This window comes from Nipponia nippon, unplaced genomic scaffold, assembly GCF_047370975.1.
Source record: "Nipponia nippon isolate SJK-2023a ecotype South Korea unplaced genomic scaffold, ASM4737097v1 scaffold_2, whole genome shotgun sequence".
In the NCBI taxonomy this organism is placed as follows: Eukaryota; Metazoa; Chordata; class Aves; order Pelecaniformes; family Threskiornithidae; genus Nipponia; species Nipponia nippon.
Genome location: NW_028262336.1, coordinates 9,000,954 through 9,023,583, shown reverse-complemented (window position 1 = coordinate 9,023,583; position 22,630 = coordinate 9,000,954). Strand labels below are relative to the sequence as shown.

General features: G+C 35.9%; 1 protein-coding gene across 19 annotated transcripts in view; it reads left to right on the top strand.

Moving 5' to 3' along the window:
- The window catches only part of ABI3BP (ABI family member 3 binding protein), a 164,467-nt gene that overhangs the window by 39,097 nt on the left and 102,740 nt on the right, over positions 1-22,630 (top strand). For all 19 annotated transcript variants that reach the window (XM_087756354.1, XM_087756348.1, XM_087756351.1 and 16 more), the window contains exons 5-10: positions 8,398-8,579; positions 11,827-11,888; positions 16,786-16,837; positions 17,938-18,000; positions 19,060-19,155; positions 21,993-22,070. In XM_087756354.1, coding sequence (XP_087612480.1) covers positions 8,398-8,579; positions 11,827-11,888; positions 16,786-16,837; positions 17,938-18,000; positions 19,060-19,155; positions 21,993-22,070 — 533 coding nt within the window. The remainder of the gene's footprint in view (positions 1-8,397; positions 8,580-11,826; positions 11,889-16,785; positions 16,838-17,937; positions 18,001-19,059; positions 19,156-21,992; positions 22,071-22,630) is intronic.

The window sequence follows — 22,630 nt, the reverse complement described above, 5'->3', positions numbered from 1 at the left end:
CCCCCGTTTCAGATGCATCTACATCTGTTTTGCAATGATCATCTTTTGTTGTCTTAATGCATCTTTGCATTATTGAGAACACTTCCCTGTCAGTCTAATTTTTGTCTAATTTGTAGCTGTCTGGTTTAGACTTGAATCTGCATACTTTGGTGTTGATAATAAAACTCCCATTGATACCATTAAACTGGATGTCAAACATAGATAATGTTAAAAAACCCATGCCATGTAGTCAATATGACCTTTTTCTTACCTCCCAAAAGCTTTGGACTAACCCTTTTCAAGCTTCAAAAATTTCTCATGAACAAATTTGGATCTTCATCACCAACCACAATTTCAAGCACTGTTGAAATAACAACGTTAATGTTTATTAGGAAATTGTTATGGAATATTAGGAAATGTCCAAGCATGTAATTGAATTGGATTTTTTTCAGTAGAAATAAAAGTTGGTTTAGGCTTAAATTTTGCTCTCTCAGTCAAGAAAGCAGCAAATAGTTTCCTACAGTTAGAAATTGAAGAAACGAGCTGATCATGGAGGAGCCTGTAAAGTGTTCTGCCCGCATAATGATTTTAGCACGGTTTTTGCAGTGGAACTTATCTTCTCTATGTGCTGCGTCAGCACCAAAGTTACAGCACCCATTGTGCAGTGGGAAGGAAGAACACTAGAAGAAGCATATATCCTGTATTAATTCACCTGGAGATTCAAGGCATATGGTACCCACCACAATGCCTTCATCAGCTTTGGTTTTTCTCCTCAGTAACTGAATATTCTCGCTGGACATTCATTGACTCAAAGTTTGAAAAAACTCTTTAACATAGTATGTAATGTTTTCCGCTTAGTGCAGTGATACTGGTGTCCTGCTATGCTTAGAATATATTCTATACATTTGTATGAGAGACTTGCTTTTACCATGTCTTTGTGTCAAGTAATGGTATGCATCTTGCAAAATTCTGGTTCTTTAGCTACGTGTTGTTTAGTCCAGTTAGCTGGTTCCTCTCAGGTGTTTACTTTTCATGTACCCTCCATTTTAGTGAAATGTTGTCAGGCTGTACTTAGGTACTGCCTATGTATTTCCCTTTTGCCCCCATAAGAGGACTTAGCTATGAGAGTTGTGTTTTTCGTTTTGTTTGAATATCTCCCTGTACTGCAACTCTAAAGATACACTGACACTCATAAGTAGCTAGTTTAAAAACACTTAAATCAAATTACAAACAGTCCTATCAAAGTATGGATGTATACCTGTAAGCAGATTTCTATTTTGCAATCCAGCATAGCAATGAAGTTAATGAAGAAAAAAAAATCGCTTAAGTGGTGCACTTATTTTGTTTACCTTTGCTGGACCAAAATGCTTGTGATTTGTATAAACGATGAGAACAGTTTCCACATGACCATGGTGTGTATTTCTTTAATTCCAAGCAGTGATTGGATTCAAATATATTTCTAGTCAGTGTATAGAAGAAAAATTATTAATTTATATTATAATAATTTGAATGATAATTGATAATCTATGGTAAGAAAAATTAGGAAGTAGCCCATCCTTAGCAAGTCAGCATCATCTTAGAAGTTCAAGACTTAAAATCAGATAATGGATTCATCAACAATTGTATCTATTGCAGGGGCAGTCTACTTCACTTATTTAATCCTTTCTGATCTGGCATGTTCTCCTTACTGTGACATGTTGAAATGTACTGTTAATCATCCTCAGGATTGTTGTATAGTGACTAACCTCTAACCTTTGACATGGCCAGTATGTGGCAATTAGGACCTCTCAAGTCAGTTCTATCGGTTAACATCCCACCAAGTTTTAGATTTATAACTTTGTATGACCTGAAATGGAGTCACTGTTCTCAGCTGCAGATTTTACCATCTCTGTATGGATGTTAGGCTTTTGTACAAATGTTGCATAATAGAAGTTAGTTGAGTATGTTACTGACTCAGAAGATGAAAACCATATGGAACAGCATGGGTCTGTTGGCCAGGATTTTCTCTAGTGAGAGTCTGACCTCAGTGGGATATTCCTTAGAAGGTCTGGTTTTGTGAGCAAATGAGTTTTGAATAAGAGGTGCCACGTTCTCAAAGAGCATTGGTATCTTTTATTGCTTCAGTGAAATTATTGCTTGCTTATTGAGGGCACATAGTGTTCTTCTGTACCTGTGAAGTGCTTTTTAAGAAACTCCAATGAAGAAAAAGTTCTTGTGCCATTTTTTGACAAACCATTCTTTGGTTGCTTATCTCTATACAGATTAAGGGTATAAGCCAATAGACTGCTACATATTTCCTGCAAGATAATGCCAAACCCTAATTCCTTGTGGAAGCAAAGATAATCACTGTCATTTGTGTGGACCGAAGTTCTTTGCAAGGTCAAATTTTAAAGCCTCCTTGAAGCGGCTATCATCTCTGGCCAGAGCCTTAGCCCTAGAATGCAAAACAAAACAACCCAAACCAGAAAAACTCAAGCTATTAGTTTTATATAACTGATGAGAACTACATAACACCAGAAAGGTTCCACCAACAGTGTGGAATTAGCTTTCTCAGCATCTTCTGTTTTCTGACACCAGTATGAGGTAGTTGATGAGGGAGGATGGCAAAGTCACGATAACCTGCTGTGCAGTCACGTTCAGTTCCTCTTTTTGTATTTCCGAGAGAGTAGAGAGACTTGTTTCCTCTCTGCCATTCAATGTTCAAACAACCATTAGTGGACAGAGCTGTCATAATAAATACACTGGGCCTATGTTTACTGTCCATTTAGGTCTGAAGAAGAGAGTGTAGACTATTGTATAGACTTTTCTTGGCCTTTCCTTTGGTTAGAACACCACCACAGATCCCAGAACGGGGCTGAAAAAGCTGGAGTTTGATCTTCAGTTCTTTGGGCAGGGGGAGTCAGGGGAAGGAACAGAAAATGTTTTTTCCATGCAAGACAAAAACAGCATTATTAGATAGAATACTGTATTTTACTGTGTCAAGTGGATTGTATAGAAAAACAAACATGCTTTTAGATACATGTGAAACAGAAATTTAAAACCTGAAGCTATGGATTTTTTTGTGAAATATATCTAAGTTAAGAACTTTTAGAAATTTGCAGTTATATTGTTTAAATTTGTTTGCCTGCGATTTAGATGTCCTAATGTCATCTTTGCAAGTAGTACAAGTTTTGTGCTTTACTTAATTTGTATCTGATGCTTTAAACAAAAAGGTAAGAAAAATAAAGAGAAAGAGAAAAACCAAGAAGAATCCATACCTACTCTTTATGTTGTATAGCACATAGAAATAGGGTTTTTAAAACCCTAAATTCAGAAAGATGTGTGCATGCATCTCCTTTTGTGCCTATCTACAAATCTGTGTTACTATGCAGCTGCCAATTTAATCATGCCTTGTGTTGCAAATGTCATAGAAAATGTATTTTAAGCTTAGCAGGATTCCTTAAGGAAAACATACTGCAGCAAAGCAAGTTTTTGAGTTTCAGATGCTTTTGAGTTACTGCTGTGGGAGTATATGCTGAAAGCTTGTTTAAACATGGAAAGATTTGGTGGTGAGCCTCCCATTCTTCAGAACTCCTAAGTCTTCAATTAATTTCAGTCATTCTACTAAAAAATTTAAGTGAAAAAAGTGAAGTTAGTGATCATGTAAAAGTGAAAACTAAATTAGAAAGTGCTTTGCAGACTTAACTGGTAGCCATCAGTGATGTAATTCTTTCCATCTTTTTATATATGTCAGTGTCTGTTACTTTAAAGTAAACTTGGCAACAAAAAGGAAACAATATAATCAAATTCATGTGCCAATTTGTGAAACACTCAGTATCTGAAAAATCATAGTTCAAGCCGTTTGTTTTATTACTTTCTAACACTAAATGCATGCTGTGTTCCTAATGAAGTCTAGCTATAAACAAATAAATAAATGTACTTGTATGCTAATAGCCTTTTTTTTAAAAGTCTGATTACATTCCTATGCACAAAAGTGCAATGTTTTATAATCTTTTATCTATGGCAACACAAAATCACAGAGCAGGAATGTTCTTACATCTCCAAGGCTTAATTGTTTAGTGTTATGTGTGACTAAAATAGTCATGATTAAATTGTTTAGAGTTTTGGTTTGGATCTGTTTCCAAATAAACCCATGATATTTATACAAACTGACCTGGTCTGGGAATCTCATAAACCCATCTGCCTTATAAGATTTCCAGTATCTAATTGTTTGTGCCCAAATATTTGACTGTGCAAGCATTTTCTGGGAATCTGGCTGAAAAGAGATTTGGTTAATAATTGGAAAAATAGCACTGGAATTCTTGGGAAGACAGTGTCATTTATGCTGATATATGAAAACTTAATGTTTTGCCTATCCATCCTAGAATTTTGCTTCTCTTTGCAGCAAGCGAGATTTCCTTCATTTCAGAAGCAAAAACCCTGTGGGCTGTTTCTTTAAAATGGTCATCATCTTTTGATTTCTTATGTAATATAAAAGTCTAGCTCTAAGCTGAGAAGGAAAAGGTTTCACTGCCTTGCATTGTGGAGTTTAAAAAAAACCAAAACCTATGTAAACTGAACATAGAAAGGATAGAACATCCTTTTGTATTGGGCTGATAGTCTTTTACATAGACTTTGCATATGTAGTGACCACTACAGCAGTTGGCCTATGGAGTAATATTGTACTCTTGTGGCTTCCTTTAAATGATGAGATTGGTTTTGCTGTGTCTATTTCTGCCGTTATTTCACATTTTGTGTGCATCATAGGTGGAGGCAAGTGAAGTCAGAATATTGTAAAAGAATACTTAAAGCTCTTTAATGTAGAGAGATTTTCAATAATACAAATATTACAACATATCATGGTGTTGCACAAATGCATATGGAGAGAGGCCATCTTGGCAAATGTAGGCTCTATTTCTTTCCCGTGGGTTTTGGGTTTTTTTTTTTGGCTGACTTTATTACAGCAAAACAAACAAAAACCTGTGAGTGGAACAGTATCCCTCACCTGCTCATGACACCTTCTGTTTAAATTGTTGGAGTTTATTATCCTTTCAGTTGTCCAGTAAAAAGGGAGGAGGTAAAATTTCTCTACAGTCCCCATGGTGGTTTGTTTGGGGGTATCTTCTAATGAGTGAAACACTGCCTGTTAGGGAGAGAGGGACTGAGATTAATTTTTATGGAGCTTAACAAAAGGGGTTTAATGTTTTCTAGAGTGCTAGCTGGAAAAGACGTGAACTGAACCCTGAAATCTTTAGATTAGTAGTTGTTGTAAATAGGAATACAAGTGCTATTCAATAAACGTTGTTCTGATAAAATGTACCCTTTTCATATCCCCCACCAAAACAAGTAAGGAATCAAAACTAAATGCAGTTAAATATTGCCAGGTCTTTGTACATGCTGAGAATCTAGATTAAAATAAATTCTCACCCAGTGTAACTTTCATATTAGCTATTAGGGCCCTGCAGTATGCAATCTGTTTTTCATATTCTTACCTTACAGAGATAATGGGAATTGTTTTATCTGAGAAACAGTGTGGTGTACCTTTCCCCTCTATGTAAGTGTGGCTGTACTTTGTTTCAGCCTGCTATCTGTTTTCAGCCTGCCTTCTGTCATTTTTGAGGGGAATGTATGGAGAGGTTTCTCTAAATGTTTGCAATCCAGGAGAAGCAGTTTTGCCGTTTCTGGTACGCGTAGCAGGCCAGCTGCGCAAATTTTGTGTGTGTATGTCACTGCCACAAGGGGACTGATATATGTGAGTGGTGACTGCTTTCTCGTGTCTTCAATTATATGTGTTGATTGTTTGATATTGGTTTTTTTTCTGAAAGGAAGGTTCGAAAAAGGGAGAAGTTAAAATGACAACAAAATTTAATCAGTAGAATGTTCTGTATTTGTCAGCTTGTTGTTCTGGTTTAAGAATGAATTGTTGTTCTTTAATGACAAAACTTGGCATTTCTGAATTCATACTCTATTAAGAAATTATTGCATTTCCCCAAAAGTGCATGTTGTTTACAATTTGGATATTTTTAATACTCAAACAATTGTGACTTGCAAATTGTTAAATGGAACTTCATTTTGGTTGCTTTTTATTGAAATGGTTGAGGAAATTCTGTCATCACAGTCAGTGTTTTTAGTACTCGTAGTGGCAAGTTTCCACTGAAATAATTACACCCTTGGTGAAGTTTTTGCAGGCTTAGAAGTCTTGGAGTTGAGAGCACATTTCTTCTATGCTATATGTTTCTATTTCTAATCGCACAGTTTCGGCACAACTATGAAAATCTTCTTTTCAGATTTTTTTAATAGCCTTGAATTTTAGTGAAAGATGGTTTTTGACATGCAAGTGTTCTTGGTATTTTAATTCATGTTAGGGAGAAGGAATTTGCAGGTGTGGAGACAGTATTCAAAAACAGAACATTTTCTACAGTTAGAAGCAAGTGGGAGCAGCCACTTAAAAGCCTATTCATTATGAACAAGTTTTTGAGGGTGTTTTTTCCTCCTCGTTTCTGCTGCAGCTGTTCATTTAGACTGTTAAATAACTGAAATGAATCAGCATACTGTTTTCTTTCCATCACATGCAATCACTTTATTTCTACCCCATTCGACTAAAACCCCTAGGAAAAGGTAAGGATGAAGATGACAACAGATGAAATCTCCTCTTTCAGGCAAGCTGGGAAGAAGGTGTCTGCTTCTACTTGTGATTCACATTTTGATCATAGATCTGTCTATACCTGTTTTAAATCCCTCAGCAAGAGACTGTATGGGGTCCAGCAAGATGCATTTATGTTGCAGATGGGATTTGTTTATTACTGTTATGTACTTTGCAAGATAGTGACAGAGATTTCAAGTAAGCTTTTCTTGTCTATTAATGTCTGTGTGACTATGTATGAAGAGGATATAGGAGGAGAAATCTTCCAGCTAATGAAGAGAGTTATGTGAGCCAACATAAATACTAATTTTGTAATCTGGCGGAATACCTGAATGAGCTAAATTGTAGCAACTAAAACAGGAGAACCTATATTTTTGGTGCCAACAAAACAAATTTGACAGTTATGAGATAAAATATGTAAACAAAGTGAATCTTTGTGTATGAAAATATTTTCCATGATTGGCCCTTGCCTTGTCGTAGGTTGTGTTTTAATAACGAAGTAGGAATTTCCCTGTACTCAACAGTCATCTTTCACATATACTCTACTCTGGAAGTGCTCTTCCGTAACTTTGGCAAAAGCAGCTTTATGCATTGACAGTATTATATTTGGTCCATTAAGTTATTTTAATCTGGACCTTTGATACCTTTTCAGTTGATTAAAGAACTTTTTTTTGGTTGTTTTCTTAAGGTCCCTTCCTTTCTCTCCATATATTTTTCCTATATAACACCTGGATTAAATCTTGCAACCCACATTTCTTTTGCTTCTGAATGATTCTTGGGCACGTACCTGGGGTTTTCAAGTTGTGTTTGGTTTATGGCCTTAATTTGCTTTATTGAAGTGTGGAAAAATAAAATTGGATGGAATTCATCCTTTTTCAGCTGATGTAAACGTAAGATGGATATGGACAATGCATATGCTTTATTTACATTATGTGTAACAGTTTTCAGTAATACATGGATTAAAAAATTGCCAAATCTCTCCGAAATTTGTTTTTACAAAACCAGAAAACCCCACCCCATTCTGGCAGTGGTACAGTATGTATATTGAAAATGAGACTGTAGCAGGCAGTGGAGTTCTTGTGCCGTAACTCTCACCATTTACATTGTGTTGTTTTATACTGGTCAGCATCGCAGTCATACTTTTTCAGGGTGGTGCTGCTTGATTGAATTGGGCAATTTCTGTAGAAATGTTTTTTAATTTCATAATCTGCTAGCATTCATCACGTTATTGATTTAAACTGCTGAAAGTAATGTCTTGGTTTACTTTCTTGTTTGAAGTGTGGGCAATGCATAATGGGATCACTGAATGAGGAATGTATTATATAAATGTCAACTGTTACTGGGTTTCCCTTGAGAATATTTTTGGACTAATTTTGAGGGGAACACCTTCCCCTGGACAGATAGAGGAGGTTTTGTGAAATTGGTTGAGGCTTCCTGACTAATAGACTCATGATTCAATTGACTAGTTCTGGCATATGTCAGAATCACAGGAACTGCTTGCAAAATGAGCTTGCAGTTTGTGGTCAGAACCACACACAGTTGGTTGTGAATAAGGAGACTGTTCTCTTGCTCTTTATATAATACTCCTAATGTCGGCATCTGCATATATGTATCTAGGAGATGACTGGGCTAGTACTACATTTGCAGGGAAGATATGCTGGCTTTTCTGATATTTGATAACCATAAGGGGCCAGAAAGAACAAGAACAATGGTGGGTAGAAGTTATTTTAGTAATTCCTAACAAAAATTATTGTAGTGAGTTTCTTTGTGAAGAATTTTTTTTTTCTGTCGAGCAGGTTCTATACAGTTCGCTACAGAGAAAAGGATAAAGACAAGAAATGGGTTTTCCAGCTTTGCCCAGTTACAGAGACGGTGGTGGACAATCTGAAGCCAAACACAGTTTATGAATTTGGAGTTAAAGACAATGTAGAGGATAGTATTTGGAGCAAGACTTTCAATCATAAGACAGTCCTGTCTAGTAAGTATTTGGCAGTAAATAATCAAATAGCTACTCAGTTTGACAGTATTTTTTCCTTTATTGTGATATTATTTAAAGTACACTACCAGTCAGGTTTTCATTATTTGAATGCTATCCCTTATGCCCCTAAGAAATTATTTTAGGAATTGGTGAAACTAAGAATAGTTTGTGTTTGGAAAACTGGCACCTACTCTTCTGAAAGGTGTTCTCTTCTCATTGCAGATAGTACAGGATCTGCTGCAGGTTGGTAGAACTCTAACAGTGGTTAGTTTAGGTACACATGAAGTGTTGAGTATGTATGTTTATACGTCTGACTGGATTCCAAGCTTTTTCCTTGTGCCTTGAATAAGAAGATCATTACTAATTTGAGTTGATGGAAAGTATTATCCTTGTTTGAATCTTTTATATCTGCTTTTATGTTCAAGTTGGTTAAAAGCTAGACAGGGCCTGTCCTATCCAGCATGCATCACAATAGGCCCTTTATGACTCTGCTGGAGAGTTGAATTGGAAGCTAATTTTCAGTCAAGGAATTATCTAAATTGTGTTTGAAGCATAGACTCTCATACATGCTTTTGTTTGGGTTCTCATGGAGGCAGTGTGTGGCATCTCTGGCTGTTCTTTCAGTCATATTTTAAGCTTTTTCTCCAAAGTCCCAAGACAATGCTGGCAAAGTGACATCAAATTAACCCTTGAAAAAACATGTACTGCTCAAAGAATCACTCCTATCAATAGAGGAAATAGGCAGCAGCAGAGTCTTGCTCCTTTTAAAGAGGGGAAAAGAGGACTAAACAGACATTGTTCAATTTCATTTATTTTCCTCAAGCATTTACATGAAGGTATTTCTGAGCATGATGTTGATCAGAAGCTGCTGCAGACTCTTATGCTCAGTATTTCTAGCTTGACTCGAAATGTGAAGAATGGCAATTCTCATAAGAGAGCTTTATTCATATGAGATTTCCAGCTGAAATTTGATTTGAACCTCAGTTTCAAGTTGTAGGTGAGTTACACAGCTCGATATACTGGAGGATAAGGGAGGGGAGCAGTAGGGTGGCTTGTAACACTGTAAAAGCCCTCATACTCCCTAACAAAGAACTTTGCTGGCCTTCATTATAAATTAGAAAGCTGTAACTTTGAAGTACCTGCCCAGTGCCCGTAGATCATTTTAGCAGTCCAGAATAATGCCATCGTTATACGATTATCTTAAAGTGGAGAATGGTGGTAGTCTTTTCCCATACCTGCCTCACAAAAAGAAACTCTGCTTCACAGCTCTAAAGAAGGCTTACTAAATGGCTGTTTTTCCTACATTTTAAACATTCTAAAGTCATCTGTAAAGCAAGTGCTGGAATACATTTGAGCACTTAAAATAGGAGCGAATGAAGAGTGCATAGTGTTTATAGTTTAAAGCTGCATTCAAGACTGATTGAAATGTCCACTGACATCACCAAATTTGCTCTTTGTATATAATGTATTATAAATGCTGTTTCTTACAGACACTATGCATTTTTAATAAGCCAGAAGAATCATTCATGTAAGTTACAGAGGCAGATTGAGTTGGATTGAAAGAGACTTTCTTGTAAGATTTCATGTTCTATTTAGATGAGATTTCTTTTTCATAGAATGTAGACTTGGGTATTCAGTGGGTGCTTCTGCAACAACTAAATCCAGGGAGCTTCCTGTTAACACTGTATGTCTACATTCTGGTCTACTGATAAAGTATCTTGTAATTGGAAAGTTGACAGCACCTTTCAGATTCAAGCCTTTCGTATTGTCAGTGCATAGTAGGTAGATACAGAAGCTGTGGGCAGTAAACAGAGAGTGAACATTTATTATAAATTTGTAACCATCTGTCTGCATAGGAGTTTAACAATCAACACAAATGGCCACTTTTTTCTGTTCTAACTTACTGTCTTGTAGCAACTCAAGGTCTTTTCATATATTAAAAAGCATCTCAACCTAAACCAAACATCCTTCACTGTAAATTTTCTTTCCTCACTGAAGAATATATAAATTACTGTAAACTGAAATTCCTGTTGCATGTTCTTGTATTTGTTGAATCCACAGGCCAAATTTTTGTTACACACTAAACATGTTGGGAGGGGTTGGGAGGAGAATCTGGTTTTAATTCATGATTTGAGAAAGACATAAAAGGCATGGCAAATGTTCAACATTTGTTTAATCAAAATGTATCAAAAGACATGAAAGTAGATTACTTCTGACCATCTTAACATGATTTCCTCATGAAGTCAGTGTGAAACTTTTGTCAATTTTCCCTTGTCTTTAGGCCAATAGGTCCTATTCCTGAGAAGTACCAAGCGCTTTGAAAGATTTTTTTTTTTTTTTTTTTTCCCCAGGATAGCAGGTCAACTTAAATGTCTTTCAATTGATATTTATTTATAGTTGAATTTTTTGCTCCTGCTTTTCTGTTTTGGATGGAATTGTGAAGAAATACGATAACATTTAGCTGGATTCTTGTTTACACGCCTGTTGATGCAAAGGGAGCAGAAAAGTGTAACGGTGGAAGATGTAGACAAAGTTTAAAGCATCATGCTAGAATATAAGAGGTGCTGAGAGGGCCTGTTTCTCCTCTGTACTTAGCAGCTGCATCACAAGAAGCTTGTAACACTAAGAAGCTAAAAGAAAAAACCCAAGAGAAAAATTTCAGATATTAAATCTGTGGGTTACTTTGTTCATATGTTGAGATAAAGGAAACCATGTCAGACCCAAAGAGAGGTGATATGCCTGCTCTGTACTGCCAGTGCTGAATGTGTATTTCTTTTAGAAGAGTGCACTGAAAAGCAAGACTTTTTAGAGAGCTTAAAACATGCTGCTTTTAGCCAGTCCTAGTACCAGCCTGACAGATGGGATGCAGAAATTCCTCTTTCAAGTTTCTTCCTTGCTTATTAGTGTTGTGGTTATATTAATTTTATTAAAGAATCCGCTTAGGCACCTATGACTTCTCCTTAGTAAGTCCCAAAGACCACTTCAGCTCTCTTACCCCCTGTTGTAGAACAACAAGAATACATTTTGTTTCTTCTCTATCAAAGTGTGAAGAGGAGGCTTTGCAGATGAATTAATTAATCTGGAGAAACAGGACCAAACAAAACTGTTACATGGTGTGGTTTTATACCTTGTAATTAAGTCTCCTAACTTTATAAGCTATTGAAAAAGGTGCATAAACTTGGTTTGCTTTGCTTTGGGCAAAACAAAAAGTAATTCTGTGTATTTATTTCTCTTTCTGTCAAATCAGATAAAAAAGTAAATGGACAACTCCAGAATATGTACAAGTTGGTACCTAATTCCCAAACCCAGGTATGCAAAACAGTCTTATTTTTTATACCAGATTTGTATTTTGTATGGTTGTATGCCAGCCTATACCAGCTACTAGGAAGAAAATTAACTCTATTCCAGCCAAAACCAGGACAATGGTCAAATTTTTGCTTCTCTGTTAAAGTGAGAAAGAGATTATGGTCACAAATTGCCAATATAAAAAAATCTGTTAAATCTAAGACTAGATAACTGTATGGGGAAGTGTTTATATGTGTGGATTGATAAAATGATTGAGAACTGTAGCTGAGATGATTACATCTACTGATTCCAGTTTAATAAAGATGAAGCTGATGGTTTCCACGTGTGGATTCTAAACATTAAAATCTGCTTATCCCTTTGTAGTAGTCAGGTTTGTTAACCTGTGATATTTGTGGTGGTCAGTTCATTTTGTGGTAAGGTGGTGCTGTTATTTTTATAGAGTAATCTTGTGTATACTCAGGTCTTCTAAAATTATTAGTCATCCCATTGAATTCACTGATCTCATATGTGAGGCATGTGTTTGCAGAACCAGAGGAAGCTGGAAAGGGCAATTTAATTTGCTTATCGAGATTGCTAGGCAGTTCATTAAATCGTTGCAGGTGGCAAGGTAGAATTTTTAACTGTTTCATCAAAGCATTAGAAGATTTTTTTAAAATAAATACATATCAATATTTATTCATTTAATTTTTTTTTTCTCATCTGGCATTTGCCATAACAGCTATCAAGCAAGCATGGGTGGTTTTCATATGTTTGTGGATTCACATACACAGCTACTTTTTGCTTCCAACAGCTGAAGCAGAAATGAAGGATCTGTAGATTGAACCTGTTAGTAGAGTAGTTTTAATACAGTGAAAAATGGACATTTTATTCATAACTTTTGAGCATTACCTCTTCTTCTATGAGATTAAATTGGTTTCTTCGTATTTTCTTTCCTAAATTTTTAAGCAAAGTGCAAGTTTCAGCAGCTAATCTTCTGGGGGTTTTTTGTTCTGCTTTGTTTTCAAGGTACTATCCATGAGGTAGACTATGGGATAACTTCCCAAGAAAAGTTGTAGAAATCCTTGTTACTTCAGACATTTTAAAGGGTTGACTCATGAGTGATGATTATAAAGGAACAATCAGTTTTTCACAATTCTCTTCTGTCTCTGATTTTCCAAGTGTTTTCATGGTAGGAAATGGGCATGTATGGTTTCTCATTGTTCATTCTTCATATTATACAGTATTGTAAACAATCTGTAATTATCAGACCTGGAATTCCTTCAGGAATCAAACCATAGTCCATTACATATATTTTCTTGTGGGAATAATTAGGTATTCATTTAGGATAGCAATACCTAAATTATAGCATTGCATACAGAGTTAGAGCAGTGTAATGCTTAGGTTATTGGAAACATAGTCATGTCTCACATTCAAGAGAAAATGTTTTATCTGTGAGTGATATGAAGCCAGTTGATAGATACTCAGGAAGGTGCTCATCTCATGTTGTTGTTGACGAAATCAACTTTACTGTTCTTCCCATTGGTCCCATAAGCATCTTTAAAGTTAGACGTGACAGTGCAAGACCAGGTAATTCATTCTGGCATCTGGAGTGCAAGCTGAGTTCCTTTCTTCCTCTTAGCAAACCCTGTGTGCCAGGACCCTGACTCTGTTATGCTGCTTCTGTGAAAGTTGGGATTCTATTTATGCAAGAGAAGTCCTGAGAAAGTGAGCTAAAACAGTTTTCCAAATATTTGCACAGCTTAAGCATGAAAGGAGGACCAAAGCCAACATCTAGTCTTTTTAGTCAGCTTCACAGGGCTTAGCTCCAGAGCGGTGCTGCTTTATCACCCTCCACAGAAATATCATGAAAACATTCCATAGATTATTGTAAAAATTCTCTTATCATTCTCACTTCAGTGGTGCAAAAAGCCATAAAACTAAGGCTGGGAAGCAGATAGTGGCCAGCTCTTAAGTTTACATTATTACTTCAGTTTCCACAGTATTAGTTGGGGGTATGTTTCAGTGGTGCAATCACATCATCAGTGCAAAGCCAGAATGAGTGTTATTTAGGCCAAGCTTTGTTTGTGCCTTATTTTGCTCCAAAGACACAACTGGCTCATATCAGCATGGTTCTAACTCTTCTCTGTCAGGAGACGTTTTTAAAGGCTGTTTATTAAAGCAACATTACCGATCCATCTAGTCATCCTGCCCTTTCAACATCGGTCACATATCAACTTGTGTTTCTTTTGGCAGGTTCATCCTTTAAGTTTGACTAAGCTCCTGGGGCTGTCTGAGCTACAACTAATGAGAGGGAAAGAAAAGGAGAGCTCTAGGGATGGTCATTCTTTTTCCCTTCATAAACAATGTGTGGTGGTAGGGTGGAGATGATGCAGTAGAAATTTATTTCCTCTTCTGTCCGATTAGGTTCCTGCAATTTCATAATGTCAGTCTGAAAGGTGGGGTCCTCCTCGTTTTTTTGTTTTTTTGTTTTTTTGTTTTTTTTTTTTCTAGCCAAAACCCAGGACTCTTAGCTTCTATCATTTGTTAAACTCTGGAAGAAAACATGCCTGCTCTTCCAAAACTTATCCAATCCAGGTTGACCGTAATGCTCCCTTGAGGAGGCTCTTACATGTATGCCAGTTATTTGTGGCTTTTTGGAGTACTGGAATATAAGAGAGGCAGAAAGAACAAGTGTCTCAAAGTAATGTTGCCATATGCCATTTGACAGAATGTCTGAGACCTGCAGTCCTTTATGCAATGTACCATAGGTATGTTAAGATGCCTGACTTATGGTATAACTTCCATCTCTAATTTTCCTCTGAAGTTAGGAAATACCTTATTTGCCGTCTTCCTTCATTCATGGAGATGCCACAGTCATTTTAATAACTAATGTTCCTAATACTGCTATGCTTTATATTCTCTGTCTAGAAAACACAGTTAATAGTGCTATTCCTACAGATGATATGCTGATGTTTCTGAAATAGTTTGCCCAAGTAGTAAATGTTACTAGACATAAAAATATCTAAAGTAGTCACTTTTTGGAGACGGAGAGGATTGACAACACGGTGGTAGATTTCAAGTGCAGCCCTCGCAGATCTGTGCAGGTGACAGTGTAATTACAGCAGCTGCGGAACATGGATTTCACGTCAATGATTTGTTCTTGAGTGAGAAACTAAATTTTGAATGTATTTTAATGTATTTAGCATTTTCATATTACTGCCATTACAGTCATCTATTATTATTCAACAAAGAAAGGATGCTCTTCTCAATATAAGAACCTTTTACTAGTAAAAGGACTGATAATCCTTATGATTAGAAGTTCCGCACTGGAGTTACACAAGTGCTCACTACAACTTGAGAGCTGTTTATTTGATTGTAGGGCTCCTGATGAGAAATCTAATAAAACGAACATCATCTTCTGATAAATGCATTTCATCCCACTTGTTAGTCACATGAATAGCAGGGTTACTTCAAAAGCTGATCATCTGCAATACAATTTTTTCACTAGAAGACAAAATAGATATGTAAACCTTGTTAATAATAAAAGAAAAATAGTAAGCAATAAAAAAGATTAATTTGTATCCTTCATTAATTACAATGATTGAAACCTCTACTTAATTTCAAACCATGTTCATGCCGATGCAAAATTGTTATTAGGAAGCAGAAAGTAATGGCTTTCATAGAATAAGCAGCCTCCATCCATTTCCCTGAGGAAAGGGACATCTTACTTGTTGCGATATGCCTTATTCCAGCTTCCTAGACTTTGGTATGTGTTTGATGTGTACCCAACCGTTGCTTTTAAAACTTTTTTTTAATATTTGGAATAGAGCAAAAATAGTTATCCTTAGGTAAATAATTAAAGCCTCGTCACCAAATGCTGAATTTCCATGCAAGTGTTCTTTCACATGAAGTAGACCAGTTGTCATGAAGTGCAAAATGAACATTAACTGCGTCTTACTTTAGTGGTGTACGTTTAACACAGAGAGGTAATTGTTTGAGTTATTTTCTTTCTTGTAACTCAGATATAACTGAAAAAAAATAAATCTACTTTTAATGTGTTTGTAATGCCAGCAATATAAAAATGCTAGTCTACCTCTTCTTATCACCTGAGTGTACTATTAAGCTTTCAGAAGTTGTTCCTAGTTACCCGTGTTTGGCAGTGAATACTGATTTATAATCTTTGGGATCAGCTGTTTTCTTCCTTTTAATAAACATGGGGTCCATTCATGTGTTCCTTATTTTCATGGTATCAAAATGCTGGAAAAGATTCACACCTAGGCAAAAAGCAATCTGGGTCAAAGACAAGCTAACAGCAGAAAAGTCTGAGTATTTAGCATAAGAAAGTGAGAAGAACATGGGTGGCTGGCTAGTTATACTTTGGAAACAATTTCACCAAATAAAATGACTCTTGAGTTAATCTGCTTTAAGCAGACTATGCACCCAAGAGTGCTGGTAGTTTACAAATGTACACCTGGTTCTGGAATAGTTTGTGTTCTAAAAATACTATTCCTGAGAATATAAATATATCCCGTGACCAAATTTGTAATTGCATATGTTTCAGATGTTTTGTTGTAGTTAAATTTCAGCTTTTCTTAGCTTTCTGGAGTACTCCCCGGAGAGTGCTCAAGAGATTCTTAAAAGAAAAAAGGGTTGAGGATTCCTAAGCTGCCAAATACTGTGTTTTTATGAAACAAAACATCTCAATCTGAAGAAAGGAGATCAAAATGCAATATTACTATACTGGCCCATGGGAACCTAAGCAATAGCGTAACCTTCAGTGACTAGGGCCAGAGCCATATCCAGTGTTAACTTGGGGCAGGCGCGGTATTGGATTAGAGCCCTCTATTTTTGTTACTAAGAAAGTTCAATTACTATTATGGCAGTTATCCCAAGGCTTTCTTTTTTTCCCTTCTTCTCTCAGCTTACACTGCGTGATAATAAGAAGTTGGTCCCTGTCACAATAATCAAACAAGGTAAATATGTATATTTTTTAATTGATTCTTATGCTCTGCAAGAGTAACGTAAAATTAAAATGAAAAAAAAAAATTCTGACTGATGTGAATGTCATGAAAGTTTCCCTTTAGAATAGGGGGAACCTTACGAACTACCATATGCTTTAATTACAAATACTATTAAGGTGTTACCTATCTGTGTTAATAAAATGAGCTATTATGTTGCATTATAAACAATGGCTTAGTTGAGTCATTGAATGGATACCAATCAGTTCTGATTGTTGCTAGTATCCATTCTTTTTCTTTTTTAACTGGATTGTCCAGGTCTGTTGATCTCCAGCTGTGCATAACTTGATGGTCAGGCATGAAGGGTGGCAGTATGGATAAGATTCATGCTACCAAACTTTTTTGTGGGTATCTTCAGCTAAGTCGTTGACTTAGACTCCCTTCTTCTCCTTCCTCTGGTCAGTGGAGAGAGATATCTACAGTAGACTTAAACATATTGCCCTTTAGAAATTCCCGTTTCTCTCTAGTAGAGAGGGGTAGTATAGTAGTGTAATATTTGAAAATTAACTACTTAAAGATAGCTGAAAGAAAATGAGCTGCAGATTAAAACTTGCTAACAGAAATTGTATTGTGAATAATTTTAAATAACAAAAGCAAGCAAATTGTCTTTGGAGGTAGTTCACAGTTGAGGGACAGGAAAACACTGGAGGGTGGTGTGAAAGCAAATTACGGTAATTACCATTAAAATATGGCTGTACTGGCATTTGCTTCACATGCATCTTTTTTTAAGACTTGTGAATGGCAGGGTAAAGAGATGTCCTGGAGCTGGCCCTATATTAACATAAGCATAGAATGTCATTCTTCAACAAGGATATAAAACTGGTATGTTAGGGGAAAGAAGAGATGCACAGTTAAGAGGTGATGTAGAGGAAACACACTTTGCAGTCTCTTAAACTGAATGCAAATACAGAAAAGATTAGGATGGTGTCCTCATCTCCAAGTATTAAGTTGAGGGAAGGTTATCAGAATGCTGAGGCTTGTCTCAGGTGTGGTTTTGTTTCTTGCTTTGGGTTTTTTTTAAATGATTTTCTAATAACCCTGTGTTGTCTCCACAGTTATTCAAAATCGGACGCAGTCAAAAACTTCAGATAGTTCTTCTCTGCCAGGAGCAATCTTAGGTGACTAGAAGATACTTTTATTATTTTTCCTCATCTTTGGCTGAAAATCAGAACTGTCTAAATACTTCTAATTTGCTTGATCTTGATAGTTCTTTCCTTGCATATCAAAGGGTATTTTGCAGCTGTTTCAGACAGTATTCGTTATATTTTATGGTGGTACAGATGGTTCAAGGATGATGTAGCCTAAGGGAAACAGGATCATTTTATTGTCATAGTATTTAAAAGAAGATACTGTCACTGTTTAAGCCAAGAAGTTCTTTCATACTTCAAGTTCTGTGGCAAAGATCTTACTGAGATCAGGGGTTGTTCTTTTTGGTTTTTTAAGGTAGTACGATAACATACCATTTACAGACACAAACCTGTACTGATATATTAGGCTCTAGTGATGTATATTATAACCTTCCTTGCAATTAGAGCTTGATGTTAGATCTTGGGGCATAACTGTTTCCCTCAAGCCATTCACTTTCATGCTTTCTGTTCTTGTTTGACCTATAAGAATACACAATATTGGCTTAGAACGTGGGGAAAAGTCTATCATATAGTGCTTAGTGTGGTGAACTACTGGTCTGCCTGAAATAGATAGGAAAGGCTCACTGCATCATGCACCTTGTGACCAATTTATTCCTGGATTCAGGAAGGTGTTTAGTCCTTTGTGTATATGGAAATTATATACCTATGTAACTTTGGCTTAAGTTTGCTTTGTGTGAGTTTTAATGTATTGATGTGAATCAGATACTTACTAACCACGTTTGGTGCCGAGTCTTCTTGGCCCACCAGACAGAATGTCCCAGCATCTGTGATACTGCAGTACTCCAGGGTTGTATGCTCCAGTAATGAATCGTTTTCCATTCTGATTAATTGTGAAATTGTGGTAGTAGTGAGTGGTGTAAAGGGGAAATAGCACCAAATGGGACTGGTAATTACTGAATAGAACTAACTCGTTTCTCAGATACTCAGACTAAACTCCCAAGGGTTCAGTAGTAGTTGCTCACATATCTCAGAGGACAGACTGTATTTTTCATCTCTTCTGGAATTAATGGCACACGTCTTTCTGTGTAGTGCACCTCATTGTTCCAGGTCTCAATGAAACTCAGCAGAAACTTCCTCCTCTCCTGACAGTAGATGACATACCTCAAGCATCCAGGAAAAAACTGGGTAAGCAGAAATGAACTAAGCTTGTATCGTTCGTGAGCAGTATCAGAGTATCAGAAGGATAATGATGTGAGATCATGTATGCAAGCAGAAAAGTCCTTTTTTTTTTTTTCTTTTTTTTTTTTTTTTTACTCCTTCCTCTTTTACCTTCTTTTTTTCTCTTTGTTTAATTAATGATTAGCTTGGGCTTATAAGGATTCATAGAAATTCACTTATTATAAAACATCTGAACAGGTTTTTAAGGTATTTCACAGCCATTTAAAAGAATATACAGTAGCTTTGACCCATAGAGGAAAGAAGGGAAACCAGTCATGTTTATGGTTTTTCGGGGTTTTATTTTGTTTTATAATGTAACTTATTTTTTTCATAAGTTATATATATCTTTAAAAAATGGAAATTTCTGTGTCCATTTGAAAGACCAGATTTTCGGTGAATTTTAATTGTATGAGTTCTGGCTTGAGTATATGTGAGAAATTGTTTCATGAAGAGATTCTTACTTATTATCTGTAACTAAATCCATGAAAAAATGGTAGCCAGGAATTAGAACATTTCACTACAGGTTTCGTGTGTATCTTGTGAATATGCCTGAAACCTGCAGGAAAAAGATTGAGGCTTTTGTTTAAGATCTGTAAACTAGCATATCATCTGTGAATAGCAGAATTGTGGGAAATACAGCTATTTAAAAATAAAAAAATTAAAAACCTTAATAATGGCGCCAGTGCATCTTTCACAGATCCCTTGACTAGAGTTCTGGAGCTGATGACTTTTGGCTTGGCTGGTCTTAATACTTAATTTGAACTCTGGGCAACTGGGTCAGATTTTTTTCTTTTCTTATTTCTGCTTTGTTTAATTTATAATAATAATAATCTGTCACTCCATTGCTGGCCATGGCACATTCTCAGACTGGCTTGCTTTGCAGTGAGGAAACAGCAGTGCTTGTTCCTGTTAAGATATTGCGTACGTGTAAGGGTAGAGCTACTCAATAGAATAATAGTCGAACGTGTTAGAGTAAGAATATGTTTGAACTGAGGCTGAGTTCCTTAAAAATTAGTATCTGGAAGTACTTACCAGCATGTGACAGACAAATATTGTTAGCATCATCTGTGGCTACTGAAAATTTATGCTAAGTGGAAAAACTTAATTGCAGTATTTACATTACAGAGCATTACTGGTTTTCAATCATGATGATAAAATTAATCACATCGTTAACTTGATTACTAATACTGTCTTTGAACAGCAAGAATAGAAAACGGTGTTTATCGTTACTAGCTTGGTTTTAACATGTATACAATGTGCAGGTTGCAAAGGTACCATTAAAACTCAGTAGACTGTATATTGACAAATCTGTTTTTCATACCCCTTACTTTTAGTTAGCCATATTTTAAGACCTCCAATAGTTTTTTTTTTTAGTTTTGGACTACAGTGTCTATTTATATTTGTATATCTCTTATATTTGTTTTCATTTTCTACCAGTAAAATTATATCTTTCTGCAGGAAAACAATGTTTTGTTTTCAGACAGGTCATAAAGTTCAGTAGTGTGTGCAGTAAAAATGGCAGAACGTGATGGGGAAAAAGATGGGGAAAAAGACAAAGGTAGCTTCAATTGCCCTAGAGTTGTCCAGCTTCCTCAGTTGGCTGAGCATAGAACTTGGACTTCTAAATTTAAACGTTCTGATATGTCTAAAATAGCTGGTGTGATGCCAGTTTGGAGCCACTCTTTATGGTAGATTACACAAACACCTTTGTGAAAACAACCAGTGTAGACAAGTGATGTTTTGTTCTGTTCTGTTTAAATATGTGTTCCTTACCAGAGAACATGAAGTACATGGGTGTACACACAAGGGACTACTGGATTTCAAAGGAATGTAAAACAGGGAAGAGTCATTGCTTGGAAAGCAAAAATACTCTGAGAAATAATTTAGATGTATAAAATAATTGACAGAAAGACATATTGTCCAAATCTCTGCATATGTCCTTCACTGATGCCTGAGAATGATGTATGTCTACAATAAAATGCAGTAAGGCTTATGCTGTGTGTGAAGTTATGACTAATTATGATTTGCTGACGTACTGCAACTAGTCTCATTCTATATTATTTAGAAAAGTCAAAATAATGCATCACAGAATATCTCATTTGTTGAATTCTCAAAATATTTTTTCTCTGTTTACTTAGTCAAAAACTTACTAGTTTTTTTTAAAAGAGTAGTAGTCCAGAAAAAAAAACACAAAATATATTGCCTTAGTCCTCAGTGAAAAAAAAAAAACAACTGGTGTATTATTCACGTCAAAATTAATTGATTTTCCTTATATCCACTGCTGGAATATCTTTATATCTGTTGGAATAGAAGGCTATTGTCATACCACTGTAATTGTTAGAAGTAATGTAAAGGAAAATAAGGACATGACTAGTGTGATAATTCCATTGTATTTGAAAAGTTACTAGACTGGTCTTGTATGCTTAGAACTATATTACATCTTTCAATTTTGAAAAGCATTTTTGCTGTTAATGCTCATGTGCTAGACAAATGAAAAACACTGAAAACTGTTTTGCACTGTGAAAGTAATGATTCATAAGGCATTGAATTCCTTGCTGTAAATTTTATTTTTAAGGATTTTTTAATGAACAAAACAATACCAAAAATGCATGCATTTAACATAGCTAGATAGATGCTTGTACTGATTGTGCAGTGGAAGTTCATTGATTCCTAAAGGTATGCAGCTTTCCACATTTATCCATGTTGGTTTACTTTGGCAAACTGAAGTGGGACAGAAATAAATCTGTAGTAGAACAGAGCAGATACAGCTTTGCAATTACTCTCTAATGTCTTTGTCCCTTTAGCTAAGAATGAAACTGGAGTATGGCCTGCTGAATCCAAAACACCAGAAGTTCAAGAAATCTCTCCACAGTCCCTCCCAGGTAATGAAAATTCTATTTTTAGAAACTTGCTGGAATATCTTTGCCAAATATATAAACTAAAATTATATCCATCTTTGTGTTGCTTAATCTGCAGTTAAAGGCAGTACTTGGAAAACAGGAGGATAATGTAGCTGAATTAGTAGTCATGAGTGGTAGATGTGGATAAAAATCTGAATCTAATTTTGGAGGAAAGTTTCATATGCTACAATTGTTGCGTTTATAAAAACACTTAGAATTAGAACCATATCTTTGTGGAGTGCTGGATACCTTGAAATGGTGAAAAACGACAAAAAAAGAGTTTTCTTGTGGTGTACCTTGGAACTTCTGACTTTCACGAAATATATGAAGAAGAAAATTACGGGTAAGAGCATGATTGTGCAAAATACATGCATTAAGATGGAACAGTCACAGTAACAAGCTCTGTTTCAGCGGTGCGGAGGATGGCAGCATGATGTTCCATTTAAGTTCAGTTTTGAACACATTAATCTTGACCACACTCTCTGTGGACTTACTGGTCCTATTAAAATAAATAGGAGCTGTTCACATACATGGGAAAGGAA